At 38.4% G+C, this 17,339-nt stretch overlaps 1 protein-coding gene across 3 annotated transcripts; it reads left to right on the top strand.

The window, feature by feature from the left end:
• The first annotated feature begins 2,351 nt into the window (after positions 1-2,351).
• Positions 2,352-16,227, top strand: LOC117568196 (proton-coupled amino acid transporter-like protein CG1139). 3 transcript variants are annotated; one of them, XM_034248660.2, is made up of 6 exons: positions 2,352-2,495; positions 13,262-13,341; positions 13,538-13,687; positions 14,679-15,491; positions 15,552-15,711; positions 15,766-16,227. In XM_034248660.2, exons 1-6 carry the CDS (start codon positions 2,445-2,447, stop codon positions 16,033-16,035), a joined length of 1,524 nt encoding a protein of 507 aa, XP_034104551.1. In that variant the 5' UTR covers positions 2,352-2,444; the 3' UTR covers positions 16,036-16,227. The 3 variants fall into 3 exon arrangements, with proteins under 3 accessions (XP_034104551.1, XP_034104549.1, XP_034104552.1); XM_034248658.2 differs by lacking the exon at positions 2,352-2,495 and adding an exon at positions 6,266-6,744; XM_034248661.2 differs by lacking the exon at positions 2,352-2,495 and adding an exon at positions 12,562-12,701.
• The last annotated feature ends 1,112 nt before the right edge of the window (positions 16,228-17,339 follow it).

The following is a 17,339-nucleotide window of genomic DNA, read 5'->3' as shown; positions in this document are numbered from 1 at the left end:
CAGCAGAGATCAATTAATTGCAACTCCTATTCCAAATCTCTGCCTACGCAAATCTCACATAAGCTTTGACACATTTAAACTGATCGTTTATTGTGACGCTTATTGTGTTTATCGCTCTTTTGGGAATGGCTTTATCGTCAAACATTAGGTGCTAAGAGCTGCCTTCAAAATATTTGATAAATTGGTGTTAATTTGCAGAGATCATTGGGGTTTCCTTTATGGTTTGTTCAGCTGCTAAATAAATGTAATTAAATTATGCTCATCTATAGATTCATTATAGAAACTGGATTTTTCATGTTTATACATTTTAATTTAAAAACACTTTAGCTTTGATTTTGTGGTTTTGGAAGCACACAGAAAAAAACCTTTTAACTAACCAATCAGTGGGTCAGCTAAAACACGCTAATTAAATGCGAAGCAATTTCAAATATAATTTCCGTGCTGTCACGCAAATACAAAGCAGATAAATATGAATTGCATCTAATAATTACATGTGAAAATTCACTCGAAATAATGGCAAACACATATCTGATTGACGCCAGACACAAATATAGAAAAAAAGGTGATGACAATAAATATAATAATAATAAAAACATGTAAATAACTAAAAACAGTTCCATTAGAAGCCGCATTAAGTGTAGCATAATTGTAAATTGTTTTCGCCATGAACTTGTGGCAACACTTATCAACAACAAACAACAACAGTTTTATTACAGTGAACACGTGTCATTATCACGGTTAACTCGGGACTCTTTCAGCTTTTAAAATTAGAATCCATTCGAAGTTTGCCCTTTGGCCTCCGTCGGTCATAACTGGATTTATTACGCGTGCGTCACAACATCAATTCGGTTGTACTTTACATTAGTTGATATTGAAATATGACTGTTAGCCACCCATAGACTGATCATCATCATCAGCGATCATCATCAGTAGTAACCATGTAGTAGGTACAACACAAGTGGATTTGTGTGGCCTAATTGAATGATTACCTTGTTATTGTCAATTTGCGGTGTATCTCAACTATTTGACGTACTATATATTTAATAGAAATAAAAACTAAATAAAAAATTGCGCATAAAATGTTTGTTATGGTAAACTGTAAAATCTGGGTGATGCTCCTCGGCAGCTGTTTGATTTATTCACTGCGAACGCGCTCCCAAATTAACATAAAAGGAAGTGTGAATTGAGAGCAGAATTGTTTTAAAGCATTTGCTTGATCTACTAAATAAAGCATCTCTACATTTTTAGAATTAAAATATTTGATAGTGCTCAACTCTTTAAAGAATTCTTAGCAATTTAAGATAGAATTCTATTCCGACTTATATTGAAATATAAGTTGATTAAGGAAGTTATTTAGCATGTGGCAAAACAATGACAAACAATGAGTGTTGCTCATAAATTAAAATATAATTAAAATATAAATATATAAATAAAGCATCTCTACATTTTTAGAATTTAATTATTTGAAAGTGCTCAACTCTTTAAAGAATTCTTAGCATTTTAAAATAGAATTCTAAGCATAAAATATACCTGACTTATATTGAAATATAAGTTGATTAAGGAAGTTATTTAGCATGTGTCAAAACAATTACAAACAATGAGTGTTGCTCATAAATTAAAATAGAAATATTTCCAGTTCAACGATTGCGTTAAAACTCACTCAATCGCTGAACCTCAATTAGAAATACATCTGGCAATAAAACACATTCTTTGGTGCCTTACACTCTTCGCACCGATTACAACAGTTAATTTTGGCCTAATCTTTACAGCCGCATACCAATTGAATTAATTGTATGTAAAAGAAAAAAACTCTATTCTGAGTGATATTCTTAGTGGTGGCTGGTTTCCCTTAACACTGCTGATAAGCAGTGAAAACAATGTTTAATCGTAGTCTCCATTTTATCAGTCTCAACTGAGTTACCTGCACAATTTGTCTCGTATTTTGTGAGTCTATTTCTCACGTTTTGCTGTCTGCGTCTCAAATATGCGCTAAAACTATTGCAATAAAAGCAGGCCGAAAAAAACATGCCCAACCAGACAAGAACGAGTATACAAACAGCATTTGGCTAGCAGGCGGATTTTTCAATGTTAATGTTAATGTTAATGCTAAGCGTCATTCATTGTCAGGCACTTTAAGTGTATGTCGAAGTGATCTCAGTTTCTGTTTTGAGTAGAAAATCCATTCGAATTTTGAATCGGCGAACGCAGCCTGTGCAAATATAGTTCACTCAACAAGTGAGCGGGTTTTGAGTGAAGTTGCTGATCAGATTGTATTAACCGTGTGTGTTTTAAACACAATTGTATTGTAAGATTTGTGCTTTTATTCATTGTGCGCCAACCGCTTGAAAAGCAGTCGACAGTCGTCAGTTCTTGGCGCACAACCGCTTACGTATACTTAATATAATTTCATTAATCGATTTAAAGTGGAGAAGGCATAAACCATAATGACGGTCATCGCGATTAATGGTGCAAATACCATTCCAGATAATGGAACAGTAAGTTCTTAATACACAATAATACAAAAAGTGCTTAGCTGTTATCAGTTGTCCTATAAACTGTTTGATTGTGCGGGACATAAGTGTATATTTATGGATCAATCATTAAAGCTATATCTGTATAAATTCTGATTGCGAGTGGTAATCGAAATGTTCACTATCGTGTGGCGATTTCCCAGTCATTAAATTATCATTAGGGCAACGTAAATCAATGATGTTAATATTATCATAGTTGTGAATTCCTGTGAGTTCTATTAAATCTATCTCAACTGCTGACATAATTTGCATGTAGGGAACAAGTTCGTATATCATTCGTCTGGGACGACGAATATTATTTAATAATAGTAAACATTGCCAGCGACATTTCAGTGAGTTCTCTTATCAATTCGCAACTGGTGAATTGCTTAATGACAGCTCATGAGATGCTCGACAATGACAGAAGTCCGACAGTAGGAATATTGTCTGGTTACCCAACAGCCACGCTGTGCCGAGTGCATTAAACGGATTAGCGTTATGACTCCAATAAAGGTAGAGTACAATGTAATTGCCAATTTGGTATGAACTGAAGATTGTGGCCATGCCTTGTTGAACAAACACTCGTCGCGATCTCAGATATAAAGCCGTTGTCGTGACGTGATACAGCCGCAATTATTTGTTGTGCTTCTCATAAACTTGACCTGCGGGCAGGCGGCAATTAGGCAAATCAGTTCACGTGCAGTTTCCGTAGATTAAATTCTACTTAAATGTATCAATAAAACTTGTTTCACAATCAATCAACAATCGAATGTTGAGAATGTGCTAAGATTATGTTTATTAATCACAATCTTTATAACCGTGATTCAGCATCATGAATCACCACCCATTTATTTTGTCTAACTATTTTTAAATCTGGATAAAAGATAAGAACCTATATAGATTTTTAATTAAATAAACATATGGCCCATGTGGTTATATTTTCGATCGTCTGGCCCGAAATTGAATAACAAACGGTGCCTGAGATCTTCAGTTATCGGCAAAGATTGCAAAATTGCTTCATGACAAGACAAACGAAGTAAGCCGCAACATTGAAACTCAAGGCAGCTTGTACTTCGGATGATGGCCATGGTCAACGTCTAAAAACTTGAAGTGAAAGTATTTGTTGAATAACAGTTCTTCAAAAGTGTTTAAACTCAAAGCACAGATGCTTATGCTGCATATCAATTAACATTAAAATGACATTTAACAGTGAGGTGAGTAAAAAGTGATGCGAAGGATGCAAACAGTGTTTTAACTACTTGCTGTACAATGAACTGTGCGCGATCTACGACTCGTCTGCTGTGCATTCTAAATATGCTATTCAAGTTCAACACAGTTTACGGATTTAACCCATTAAAATCGCTTAATTTGGGTTTTTTTGTGTGTGATTCCCTCGAACGTCATCAAGTTATGGAAATGAGTTTCACATATTGTGCTCCGTCCTTACTGCGTATTCAGTTAACACTTCTCTCGCGAATGTGCCTTGCATACATAATATGTTATGACTGCCGCAACTAGTTGTTGCGTATCCGGTACTTGAGTTGTTTTTGTTATGCCATATTGTTTGCATCTCTCCTGTTTCTCAATATTCATGTTACGAGTGCGACGCCTGTTTTTATTTTTTGTGAAATTTCTTTCTCATCTTTTAAATGAGTGTGATAAATGATCGTAACCGGTTGTCGGCCTAAATTTAGAATGCATTTATACTCGTTTGTGCCTGTTCAGTATGCAAATTTTACTTAAATTCGGTTCAACTTACAACTAATTTGCGTGCCAGCAGCATGTTGAGATGCTCGGAGATTGCACTGAATTAGCATTCAAGTACGATTTGATTTTGATTTGTTATTCTAGTGTGTGAATGTTTTTAGTTTTCAATTAGTTAAATAGTTGCATTTGCTGATCTCAGTGCAAAGGTCACATAAATTAAGTGCTTTAAATATGTTACAAAAATAATGGGGGCGTATGCGCAATATCCAGCCAATATGTCGCGCTGCTAGATTTCGTCAAGTGACTCAGAGTATCGTTCACTGCGTTTGTCGCTAGTTACGTTAGTTACGTTCGCCGACAGCTGCCGATAGATGGCGCTATCGTGCGTCGCCGCACAAAAGTATGCAACGCTTTTTGTTTGCATATCGATGCAAATGCTTAACGGAAATTTAAACATTTCTTGCAATTCACGCTGCGTACAATAAAAAAGGCAACATTATTTAATTGAATTAAATCAATTTATAATCCATTAATAGTTACAAAGACAATTATTGAGCTGAAATCAATGTCGTCTTCATCTAATCTGCTCTCGCAGTGATTAGTTATAAATTGAGACATAAACTCGGTCAAGTTTAAACAATTTCGCCATATTCAATTGATTTCTACTTAGCGAAAAATCTTAAAAATTTCCATATGCTCAAATCGAACCGCTTCGCACTGGTTGAGTTAGACGAGATCTGTATTGGTTCGATTTTTGCAGCGTTGTCGGGTAACTTGGCACGTTTCGAGTTTCACATGAATAAATGCGCCGCAAAGAAACATAAATTGATTTAAATTTGCAGTTGTTTCTCATATATATATAGAGTATATATATATTTATATACTTTCTTGTCGTGTGTCTTTGGTGTCTGAATTGGCCCTTGAGTTGCGTTTCATATTTTTGGCTATCAATTGTTCGTAATTTGTTTGGGGTAAACGTCACACAATTCAATTGCCGCCCAATTGAGTGAGCTGACTGACTATAATAATATATGTCTCTGTTCGCCGTTTGCCGTTCGCCGTTCACTGTTCTCTGTTTCGACCCGTCACGTTTATTGGAAAGCGGAAAATCGGAGCGGAGACGGAGACTGCAACTTCATGACGCGGCGGCAGCCGAGAGTTTTGCGCAGTTGAAATTGGCATCGGATGGTGAGCTGCCCCCTTTTTAGAGCGTGCGACGATGTTATTATTATTATTTATTTATGGTATATGCCATTTGGGCTCTTTCTTATCTAATGGCATCGCTAATTAATTAGAGTATTATTTGCCATGCATATTGTATTGAGTTTTCCACGTAATTCGTGTGTCTTATCGATATACCCTGTAGGAAAGTCTGAGGATTGAGGGGTGTATTATATCACAGTACTAGAAGTTAATTGATAACTATTTACTTAGATCTAGACACTAAGCGGTAATCTTTGTTCATTTAGCTGTCAGCAAAGGGAATTAAGATTGTAATTTATTAATGTGTATTATAAATAGGGTGTCAAGCAGTTCATATTATCGTGTAATTAGCATCGATGGATTTATTGGGCATAACTGATTCATGCCAGACTATTTAAAAACTAACTTTTATATACTACATACTTTTCTATTGTATTGTATTGAATAGTAGAAGGTGCACTCTCTCTCTCTCTCTCTGTCGCTCTCTGGGAATCTTGGTGGCTTGTGACGCATATGCCTTATTAAGTGCAATTGCAACGGAACTGATTTGCAATAGGCAATATCGGGTGATAGCCTCTGTTTGAGCCATATGAGGGCCGAGCAAGTTTCCTTTTCGCTGGAAGTTTTGCACTTTTCATTATCAGAAGCGGAACCAGACGTTGAAAATATTGAATGCACTCTCCACTTCAACGGAGTGCGCTCTCTTTCAAACAATTGTGTCTCTCTCGCTCTCTCTCCAGTTCGCTCTCTTTCTTTCTTTCTCTCTGGGCTTGCCGTTGCCCGTGAAATCGTAAAATCGTCAAATCGGGGGGTTTTACTCGCTCGTTTTTGTGCAAAGGTTGGCATTCTTGTTCTGTTTGTCAAACCGTGCGGTTGTCAGAACTTTGAAAATTTTCTTTTGCAACGTCTTGGCGACGTTTTTAATTCATTTCTTTCGGCACAAAGAAAAGGCAAAAGGCAACGCAAAATCGTTGCATATTTTTCAAAGCCAGAGCGGTCGCAAGTTCTTGAGAATTGCATTAGTAATATTGCATTTTATCTTTATCCAAAATTAATAAAAAAAATTAAATATCGAGTCTCAATAGTTTGCACTAAATTTCCTCATTCAAATTCTATTTATATTATTGTAACAAGTGTTTGGAAGTTGCTGGAAAACGTGTCGCAACGCGTTTACCGAGAGTTTACGATATACGTTAAACGCGCTCCAGTTGCCATTGCCGACAGGATAACACACGCCCCACACGCCCCAGGATAATCGCTGCTCGTGAAAATGAGTTTTCACAAAAGCGACTCACGCACGCCGCTAGCACCGGCGGAATATACCGTAAGTACTCTTAGCTCTCTCTCCCACTCTCCCAGTTTTCCGCTCTAGGTCTAGGCTCGAGCGCAAACATTGGGAATTCCTTGTTTTTTTGTGACCCACCTTCACATCGATTTGTCGACAAACATTCTGATGTCTGATGAGAGTCTCAGATCTAATCAGATAGCTTTGCGCTTATCAACTTCGTTTTTGCAATGATAAATTTCTAGAGCATGACTCTTATTCCCAGGTAAAGCCATGACTCGGCTTTGCTTCTATTGCTGACTAGGTCATATGATATAAAGCTGTGCATTAATTGTCATTAGCAACCATGAGTTCTTAACCCTTTCCTATTGATTGATCGCCTTTCGCATATATTAATATTAGTCTATGCAAATCAGTTTGTTTGAAATGATAACAAATTAGTCCCGAAAACTGAAGCCTAATTTCGGGGATGTTTTTTGTGGTCCGCTTGCTCCTGTTTCTGTTTCTGTTTCGTGTGTTGTTGTTATGAGTAACATAGCTATAAACCACCCTCACCGACTGTTAGATACTCCTAGACACCTAGCCCTAATGTTGTTGTCTCTAATGTTTGCTGTTTGCTTTGCTCTTCTCTGTCTCTTAGTGGAATTTTCCACTCGCGTCGCCTGTGCGAGCGAACGCCTTGCACTTTTATGTTTGCCTGGCTGCGATTCGAGTCGAGTCGAGTTTTATCGGGCAGGGGACGAAGTAGGGCATTCAGCAAATCGTCTATAGCTGACTTAGCTGACTTCTTCGACTACCTACTGCGTCAGCGTTTTTCAGGGTTTCAATTTGAGAACTACAATTTCGTGGCTAAAAAATTGTACTTTGACTTGAAAATATTCAACTGTCGACGATTTGTCAGTCTGTCTGCTGCGCAAGCGCCGTTGATGAATTTGCTGCGTTGCGTTTCTATAAACTGGCACAATAAAACATTCGATTACATTTGGGAATTTTCCATGCCCAGAAGTCGCGCTCTAAAAGCGTGTCCAGATTCTCAGCACTTGCAACGTAATAACTCGACTTGCTAGCTCTCTCTCTCTCTCTCTCTCTCTCTCTAACTAGCTCTCGCACTCGTATTTACTTCTATTGAATTGCATCAGCCGCTGTGCACTTGAAACTCGACTGCAGAGTCACACATTATGTTCAGGCATCGGGTAATAAGTCTCTACCTCATTACATAGTCTCTAGTTTCGCAGATGTTTATATTTGAGGAACATTAATTCCTGCAGTTCGTTATGTATTAAATTGCAATTCGATTGACACCCGTTTCCATCGGTATCTAGAAATTGTAGAGCCCCTTCTCAAACACTCGTATCTTATCTAACATAACATATTTTTATGCATTTCGAAGGTGCCCCAAATGCATATGACATTTGGCACACTGCAAAAAGAGGGTGAAAAAGCCACAGCTATAAATCGTAGCTAGGTGTTTGCATTGACTGATTTCTGACAGTTTTTATACCCGCTACCCATATGGTAGAAGGGTATTATAACTTTGTGCCGGCAGGAAATGTATGTAACAGGCAGAAGGAGTCATCTCCGACCCTATAAAGTATATATATTCTTGATCAGCGTCAACAGCCGAGACTATATAGCCATGTCCGTCTGTCCGTCTGTGTGTCTGTCCGTCTGTCCGTATGAAACACTGGATCTCAGAGACTATAAGAGATAGAGCTATAATTTTTGTTTGACAGCATTTGTTATGTTTGCACGCAGATCAAGTTTGTCTCAAATTTTTGCCACGCCCACTTCCGCCCCCGCAAATCAAAAAAATCTAATAACAAGCCTAATTTTAAAGCTAGAGTTGCGAATTTTGGTGTATACAATAATTACTATAGTAGTTATGATTCCTGGTTACGACTGGAGCACACTCGACTGTAGCTTTCTTACTTGTTTTTATTTCGCTAGAAATGCAACAGACCGCAAAGGGAGAAGGGGCATGAAGAAGGGGTGGGGGAGCCACGTGATGCACATTTCTCGTCGCCAGCATTTTAGCCAGTTTTGTTAAAAACTTTCCACTACAAATTGTTTGCATTTGTTTCGTTTTCGTTTCGTTTTCGATTTCGATTTCATTGCTCTGTTCGGTTCTGTTCTGTTGCTTATGTAAGTTCAATGGCATGCAGCTATTGAGCCAAGTTGACAGTTTTAATTAGAAATATCGCAATGTACATGAATGCATGTTCGATGCCGCCTCTCGTACGCCTGCGAATGTGGCTTAGTCATTGTCCTAGGATTGAGAGTTCTATTTGCTGTTTGTGATTTCGTCATTGCATGCAAGGGAATTAATACTTAATACTCTCTTTACATTTCTAATTACTCATTATTTGCGCACAATTTGTAATAACACGTTTCGAGATTGTGCCGAGATTTCAGCTTGAGTTTTAAACTCTACGGGCTTCTTATCGCTGGCTCCTAGAAATTACCGATGTTATCGATGAGTGGGAAATACTTGAAAAATTATAAACAAATGGAATACCCATTGATTGATGTGAGTTTCGTGAATTTGCAAATTTTATCTAGAAATTTCCATAATGATTGCTATCGCTAATTATATTTATTTCTGTGCTGAATCAGCGCATGTGAGCTGATAAGGAAATATGCTATTTATAATTATTATAATCCAATACAAGAATAAGTTATGGTTGAACATTTGTCATGAATTATTTTACACTGTATTTTGTCTTATGTAATCGACACTTAAGCGTGTAGTCACCCCTTTTTTTCTGACGTTCTTTTCGCATGTTTATGCAATTGAGTTGTCTTTTCTCTCTCCCCTAGCTATCTATTACAACAAAAATTAAATGACATCGCTATCTCGGCATTCGATTAAATCATTTTTGCAAAAGCATTTATACAAATATTTGCGACCTAAAACACTTTTGCCATCTCATCGCTTGTGTTCATAGTGAATTTATCTGCTTATCTCTGTTATCAATGGGGCAACATTGCTGCAGCTCGCAACTCGCAGCTAACGGAACTTGCCGCCATATTGAACTTGAACTGCGCCAATGACACGTGTTGAGAGCTGAACGCTCTTTAGGGGAGCAAATGCAGTTTGCAATTCGTTCGCTTCCAGGTTGCATTTTGTTCTGTTGTGCTTTTGTTCTTCTTCGCACATGTTTCTCTTTTTTTCTATACTTTGTTTTTTTCTGTTTTCTGTTGGCTATGCACTTTGCTGTGCTTGCGCTATTTGCGTAGCTGTTGCCGCCATTTGAATTCGAGTACAAATTCCACTTCCCTCGCTCTGCAAACTCAACTCGACACGAGAAGCGCAACGAAAAACGCAAACGCAGTTAAATGAATTTCGTAATTGTTACACTGTGCATGAAGTTTCCGACTTTAGAATTATTGCACGCGACAGAACACGAAATGATTGACTGACGGAATGTGACGTTTATAAATACGAGTATGACAATTGCATTATTTGGCGCCAAAGTGCAGCTCAGCTTTTTGCACGGCACAGCTGCCCAATTACATGTAAACAAAACTATTTTTATTTTTAGTTAGAAATAGCGTTTAACTATTTTTAGCAGCAGCTGATATACCCTGCACTTCACGGGGTATATTTAACCCATTTCCAATTTCGCTTACTACACTGCTTACTGAAGCGTGAAACTGTCAAGTTGTCGTTTGGCATATGCGAAAGTTGTTTGCGATTTATTGCCTCTCAAACTCATCAAAAGCTGGGCGTGAACAATAGTTTTTCAATTGCATTTCTCCAAGCTTAAAATTATTTGCGTAATTAATTATAATTAATAGTTGTCGCTTAAATTACATTATTTGCAAATACATTAAAGTAAAATTCAAACATCTGATCAATAATAGTTTCAATTGCATTTCAACTTGTGTTACGTACTTCTCAAAATCTATAAATATTTATGTAATAAATTATATTACATAAATTATTGTATATTTTAACACAATTAAACTAAAATTCAAACATCTAACGGATATCGTTTAGAATTCGCCGCAAAAGTTGTTGCGATTTATTGCCTCTCAAGCTCATCAACAGCTGGGCGTGAACAATAGTTTTACAATTTCATATCTTAAAGCTTACAAATATTTACGTAATATGTTATTACACAATTTATAATTAATAGTTGTCTTTTGTCTCAAACATCTGAATTCACCGCGAAAGTTGTAGCGATTTATTGCTTCTCAAACTGATCAACAGTTGTGTACAAAAATAGTTTCCAATTGCATTTCAGCTTGTCTTACGAACTTCTCAAAATTTAACAATATTTACATAATTAGATAAATTATAATTTATAGTTGTCGCTTAAAATTTCAACATCTGTGTTACGAACTTCTCAAAATTTGAAAATATTCACGTAATAAAATACATTACATCAAATATAATTAATAGTTGTCGCTTAAATTGCATTGTTGTCAAACACAATTAATTTAAAATTCAAACATCTGATGGATGTCGCTTTGAATTCGCCGCGCAAACTCGTTGAATCAGCTCGCTAGGCGAATTCGCCGCGCAGGTGCTTGTGACACGCCGCTGTTACGTGTGGCGCTGTTGCAATAGTTTCCTGCGCAGGCCCATAGATGGCGCCAGCCGCATTCCGACACACAACAAGCATACGCACCGTTGTCGCTTGCGCGGGATAAATTGCCGCGCGTAAATAAATAAAATGTACAAATTTTTGGCGTTTGCTTTAATTAGTAAATTTATGCTGCAATTTTTTAATAAACTCAAATCGCTGTCAAATATGAATATTTTGATGTCTCTTTTTGGGCAGTTGATTCAATTTGGACAAACCAAAATAAACATAAAATTACTACAAGAGGGCACAATTTTTGGCCATGGCTGCAGTCGTAAATATTTTTCGCACATTTTTTGCGCAAATTTACAGCTTCCTCATTAATTTTATTTACGTCGCACTTGCTTTAGTCGCGTTGCTCGGATCATGTCGCTTGCTGTGCGGCGTCGCACTGATTTTGATCAATTTATATGTGGGAGCACTCACAATACGGATTGTGCTTTTTTTGTTTTTTAATAGCCACCTCGCTGCGACTCACGTTTCCCCTTACCCCTCCAACGCTTGCAGCTGCTCTCTCTCTCTCTCTCTCTTTCTGTATCTCTCTTTTCCACACGCTCGCTGGGGCACGTGTGTTCTGATACAATGTGTAGGAAACAATAGAAGGCAACGGGCAGCAAGCAAACCGATGACGACATCGAGAATCTCGATCTAGCTACGACTAGCTGCTGCTGCACCCCCAATGAATGTATCTCTGGCTACACCTATAGAAGCCGAAAACCGACAAAAAAAACCTCGTTTGCGATCAAATCCCGTCACAAACTGCTTGTTGCTCAATTGCCAGAGCCCCTAGCGTTAATGCAGTCGTTGTTGTTGTTGTGATTGTTGTTGCTGTTGCTCAGCCGTGTGTCCCACTATTTATTTGCAGCTATTTGCAAGAGATCATAGACAACTCTCTGAGTGCGCCACGTCGCAGCAGTGTCTCATTCTGCTGGCTGCTGGCTGCTGCGGCCTGTCGCTTTTCATTTTGGCCACAAATGTGCATATAAACGGACGACATTGGCCGTGAACGCGAATAGATTTTACATTGCTGGTCTCTTTCCCTCTCTCTGGAACGTGAATTGAACGTGTAAACGTCGCGCATGTCGCTCGAACACACGAATTTGACATTTAGCTCGATCTCGATTGCGATCACAATTTCAAACACGACACACAGTGCAGTGCAACGCCATCAAGCTGAACGCCACAGCCGGAAAACCGCCATTGCCGCCGCGTCAGCAGCAGCCGCAGCAGCAGGATCACGAGCTGAGCAGTCTTGGCTCTAGGGCAAGGGAAACACGACTATCGAGTGCTGCACTCAGTCGTCATAGGTTGAAAATGTCGCTGAAACGAGGCGGACCACCGCCGGCGCCATCGAGCGGTTCCGCTGTGATGACAACGTCATTGAGTGCGTCTAGTTTGGATCAGCAGGTGCGACTCAAAGAAAAGAAAAAAAAAAGAAAAGAATGGGCTGAGAAACAACGTGATCTTGTCGACTGCGTGGGTGATTAAGTGTGTGATAGTGTGTGTTGTGTTCTGTGTTCTTCTTCCGCATAACAATTTGACTATTGAACTTGAATATTGCGCATACGACGCGTGTTGCCAAAAAATTTCGCTATACGCTGCATTGTCGGGCGTTTTGTTTACCAGCTCAACTTGCTGCAATTGCTGCAGACCAACAAAATATTTGACATTGCGCATAAGCATTGTCAAGGTCAGAGAAATCATTTGCAAATCCAGCAAACAAGTAACCATAAACTGCATTTATCTTGCTGACAACCACACAAAAAAAAAACAAAAATAAAGAAAAAACTACGTAAATCAATTCTTGGCTCGCTCTCAGCATCAGTTGATAGTCCCTCAATGCGGTTTACATAAGCATTCGCTCTTTAGCTTTTGTCGACTGCACTCTGCAATCTTTAATTCATTGCATACATATTCTCAATCCGATCTCTCTTTTGCTTATACTCGTATATGTGTTTTTCTTGCAGAAAATTCCGACGGTTGTGACGGTCTACGATAGCGAGAAGAAAAACGGCAGCAGGAATAATGCGAACATTGGGCAACCCAAGTGAGTGTTCAATTCATTTTAGTGTTCGATGCCATAGAAAAACGTTTGCTATTCGCTCGTTCAAATATAATTTACAATTAAAATTTGAGTCTGTGTGTGTGTGTGTTGGTGCACTCGGTGTTGATGCAACAATGTACAAGAATATCGATAATGAGTCCTCGACTACAATGTTTGAAATGTATTCATCTTCGGATAGATTCATACGCTCCGACATGGCCGATGTGCCTGTCCAGCAGGCGGCTGGCTCGACTCTTCCCCTGGTGCTGACGCGCAAAAAAGGCGGCGACGATGGCGAGGATGGCACCTACAATCCCTTCGAGCATCGCAAAGTGGTGCATCCAACTTCGTAAGTAAAATACTGAAGGATATTTTCATCCGCTTAAGCTTAAATATTATTTGGTGAAGGATATTTTACTTCTGAAAGTTGACCTATTCATTGTAAGATCGTTCTCCAAATATAGATCATCTATTTTCATATTATTTCTTTGCCTATGTCAACACGTCGTATACTCGATTGATTCGCTTATATAAACAGCTGATATTATTGTGCGCACCGCATGTGATTAAGATAAATCAATGACTAACTAATTAATTAACGTCATTGAACTTTTGCCTAGACTTTGATTTCTCGCCGCGATTGCCTTTTGTAATCTAAATGAAAAGGAAAAAATAGACAGACAGAACGAAACAGAACAGAAAGATCGGAAATGCAAATTGCAATTTTATTGACATTGTCCTTGGACTTTAAATGAAAAAGCTTCCACACTAAAAATAAAGTAAATTCGCAAATAGACAGAGAAAAAAATAAATAGAATTAGGTATGAAAAGAAAAACCCAAAACAAATGTCGAAATTTCGTTGCACGATTCGTTGGCAGTGCAAAAATGTGTAACAAGAGAGAATAGTTTGAGAGAGGGCTAGCGCCATAAATGTACACTAAACAACAAAGCAGCTAATTGGCTGCTAAATATGCTGAAACTACAAATAATTGATTCACTCTTCAGAATTTATTCACAAAACAATTACCAGACAATTAGAAGCTGGAATTAAGCTAAGCATCACACGATTGTGTGACGTCTGTGTGTTTGTAGGTGTGTGTAGCTTATATTAAGTATTGTTGGCATTACTCTCGCTCAATGAGGCAACAACAAATAAGATAGCTAAATGAATTCTCTTATTTTTCGTAAATATTTTGGATGCAACTTAAGTTTTCGTTTTTATTTTGGCAGCCAGACTGGTTTTCTTTTAACCTATTATAGATATAATATAATAATTGTCCACATTCGACGTGTCTAATTATTGTTCATGCACTTGTGCAATATTGATCTCGATTTGCAGCGATATGGAAACATTTGTGCATCTGCTCAAAGGTTCGCTGGGCTCCGGCATTCTGGCCATGCCCATGGCCTTTGCCAATGCCGGTCTCTGGTTCGGTTTGATTGCCACTTTCGCCGTTGGCGCTCTCTGCACTTATTGTGTCCACATCTTGGTGAAGTGTGCGCATATTCTGTGCCGTCGTCGCAAGATTCCCATGATGGGATTCGCCGATGTCGCTGAACAGGCTTTCCTCGATGGTCCGCCGGCATTGAATCGCTGGTCCCGCTTCATACGCTTTATGGTGAATACGTTTCTGGTGTTCGATCTGCTCGGTTGCTGTTGCATCTATCTGGTGTTTGTGGCCACCAATCTGCAGCAAGTTGTCGATGTCTATTTGGAGACACAATTGAGCGTTCGCCTGTGGATTGTCATTGTCTCAGCTCCGCTGGTCTTCATGTGTCTGGTGCGCAATCTCAAGTTTCTGACGCCCTTCTCGATGATCGCCAACATTCTGATGTTTGTCGGCATTGTCATCACGTTTGTCTACATGTTCTCCGATCTGCCAGCGCCCGCTGAACGCGAAGGCATTGTGAAGCCAACACAATGGCCGCTCTTCTTCGGCACCGTCATCTTTGCTCTGGAAGGCATCGGTGTAGTTATGTCCCTGGAGAACGACATGAAGAACCCCACTCACTTCATTGGTTGCCCATCGGTGCTCAACTTCGGCATGGGTCTGGTCATTGGTCTGTACACTCTTGTTGGCTTCTTTGGCTATCTGAAGTATGGGAGCGAAACCGAGGCCAGCATTACGCTGAATCTGCCAAAGGAAGACAAGTGAGTTGGCATCTTAATCGATGTATTCAGTTGATTATAAGTATCTTTAACTTCTTCCAGATTGGCTCAGTCTGTCAAGCTGATGATTGCCATTGCCATATTCTTTACCTTCACGCTGCAGTTCTATGTGCCCGTCAGCATTCTGTGGAAGGGCATTGAGAGCAAGATTTCCGCTGCGCGCCAAAACATCAGCGAGTATGCACTTCGTGTCTCACTTGTGGTAAGTCTTGAATGCTTTATTTATTTGTTATATACTAAATAATTATTTTCCTAGGTGCTTTGCTGTGCCATCGCTGTTGCGCTGCCCAATTTGGGTCCATTCATCTCCCTCATTGGCGCCGTTTGCCTCAGCACTCTGGGCATGATTGTGCCCTCGATAATTGAGCTGGCTGTGTATTATGAGGAGCCTGGCTATGGCACCTTCAAGTGGCGACTGTGGAAGAACTCGGGCCTGATACTGTTCGGAATTGTGGGCTTCGTGACGGGCACATATGTGAGCATACGCGAGTTCCAGGCTGAGTTCGCTGGTGGACATGAGAAGTGAGCAAAGATGTCGAAAAGATGTCTCACGTTATGCTAATTTAATTTAAATTAGTTTTAATAAAACTCTTCTAAGCACAGGGATATCTAAGTTAAGTTTTTAACTAATTTTAGGGCTAACCAAAGTTTTGTAAGATTCTCCCTCTGCTTCTCACATCCATATCTTAATTTCGCAACTAAACAAACCAAACAAAATGCCAGCAAAATCATTCTACAACTCTTCAATCAGGCCAGGCGCAAGCAGCTTTCTACTTACTTTTACTTTTAGCTCTATCTTTATCCTAACATATCTAAAACTCTAAACGCTCGACCTAAACCTCTACCGATATCCAAACACAAAGTATTTGATTTAGTCGATGCCGCATTACTTGTCGTTGGACAATCGTAATTGTGGCATCAAAGTTATTTAGAGAATTCTACTAGAAGTGATTTCGTAAACGTAGTGATCTTTTGACAACAAAACAATATAGTTATAGTAGTTGTAATTAGTTCCTAGCTGAACTAAATTAGTTACACACCAAAAACAAAAACGAGAAAAGATTTAAAAAACAAACAAACAAACAAACACAAACACACACGCATAAAGTGTACAAAAAACTATACACAACATATTTTCATTTTGTTATACATTTTCGTTTATTAAATATTGATTTTCCGATTTGTATGCCCTATTTAATAATCATGACATATTATATACATATATACATATAAAATACCTATAGTAAAGGAGACCAATTGCATAAATCGCAAATAAAATTTAAAACAAAAAAATTGATTTAATAAAAATATAAAATGTACCATATGTTTTACTAATTTCGGGGGTTAGTGAAAAGTATTCTAAGCATGAAAATGAAAAGTTTGCTTACGACTTACACGACTGAATATATGTCATTATATGTAGTAGACATTCTGCTGCTCATACTAATATTTGATATTTTACTATTTTGTTGTATACCCAAAACCCAAAAATATGAATGATATTAGAAGATATTACAATTATGATTATGAAAGCGTATTAGTTGGGCAAAGTCTTGCCGTTTAAGACGCCTCAAATATCTATGAGGAAGTAGCTTTCTAAGTGATAGTCTGCGGTGCCTCAAAAGCCTATAAAAATCCGCTCTTCCAAAGTATACAAGCGTATTTAATGTGACGCCTGAAAGTATGCTCTAAGTTTTATTGTTGTAAACAGTACACAAGTATGCTAAGGTTATGACTTATTGAAGTTTGTTGCATACTTTTAGGTTAGTTTGAAAATTTAATTATTTTTTGTAGGAAGTCAAATACAAGAGCCAAATGCCAATAAGGATG

This window comes from Drosophila albomicans, chromosome 3 (assembly GCF_009650485.2).
Source record: "Drosophila albomicans strain 15112-1751.03 chromosome 3, ASM965048v2, whole genome shotgun sequence".
Taxonomy (NCBI): Eukaryota; Metazoa; Arthropoda; class Insecta; order Diptera; family Drosophilidae; genus Drosophila; species Drosophila albomicans.
The sequence above is the reverse complement of the archived record's forward strand: the minus strand, read 5'-3'. Positions and strand labels throughout refer to the sequence as shown.

Coding starts and splice junctions, on each gene's coding strand:
- LOC117568196 (XM_034248661.2), top strand. CDS start 12,609: ATGTCGCTGAAACGAGGCGGACCACCGCCGGCGCCATCGAGCGGTTCC. Junction 15,492..15,551: donor AATCTGCCAAAGGAAGACAA/GTGAGTTGGCAT, acceptor AACTTCTTCCAG/ATTGGCTCAGTCTGTCAAGC. Junction 15,712..15,765: donor CACTTCGTGTCTCACTTGTG/GTAAGTCTTGAA, acceptor TTATTTTCCTAG/GTGCTTTGCTGTGCCATCGC.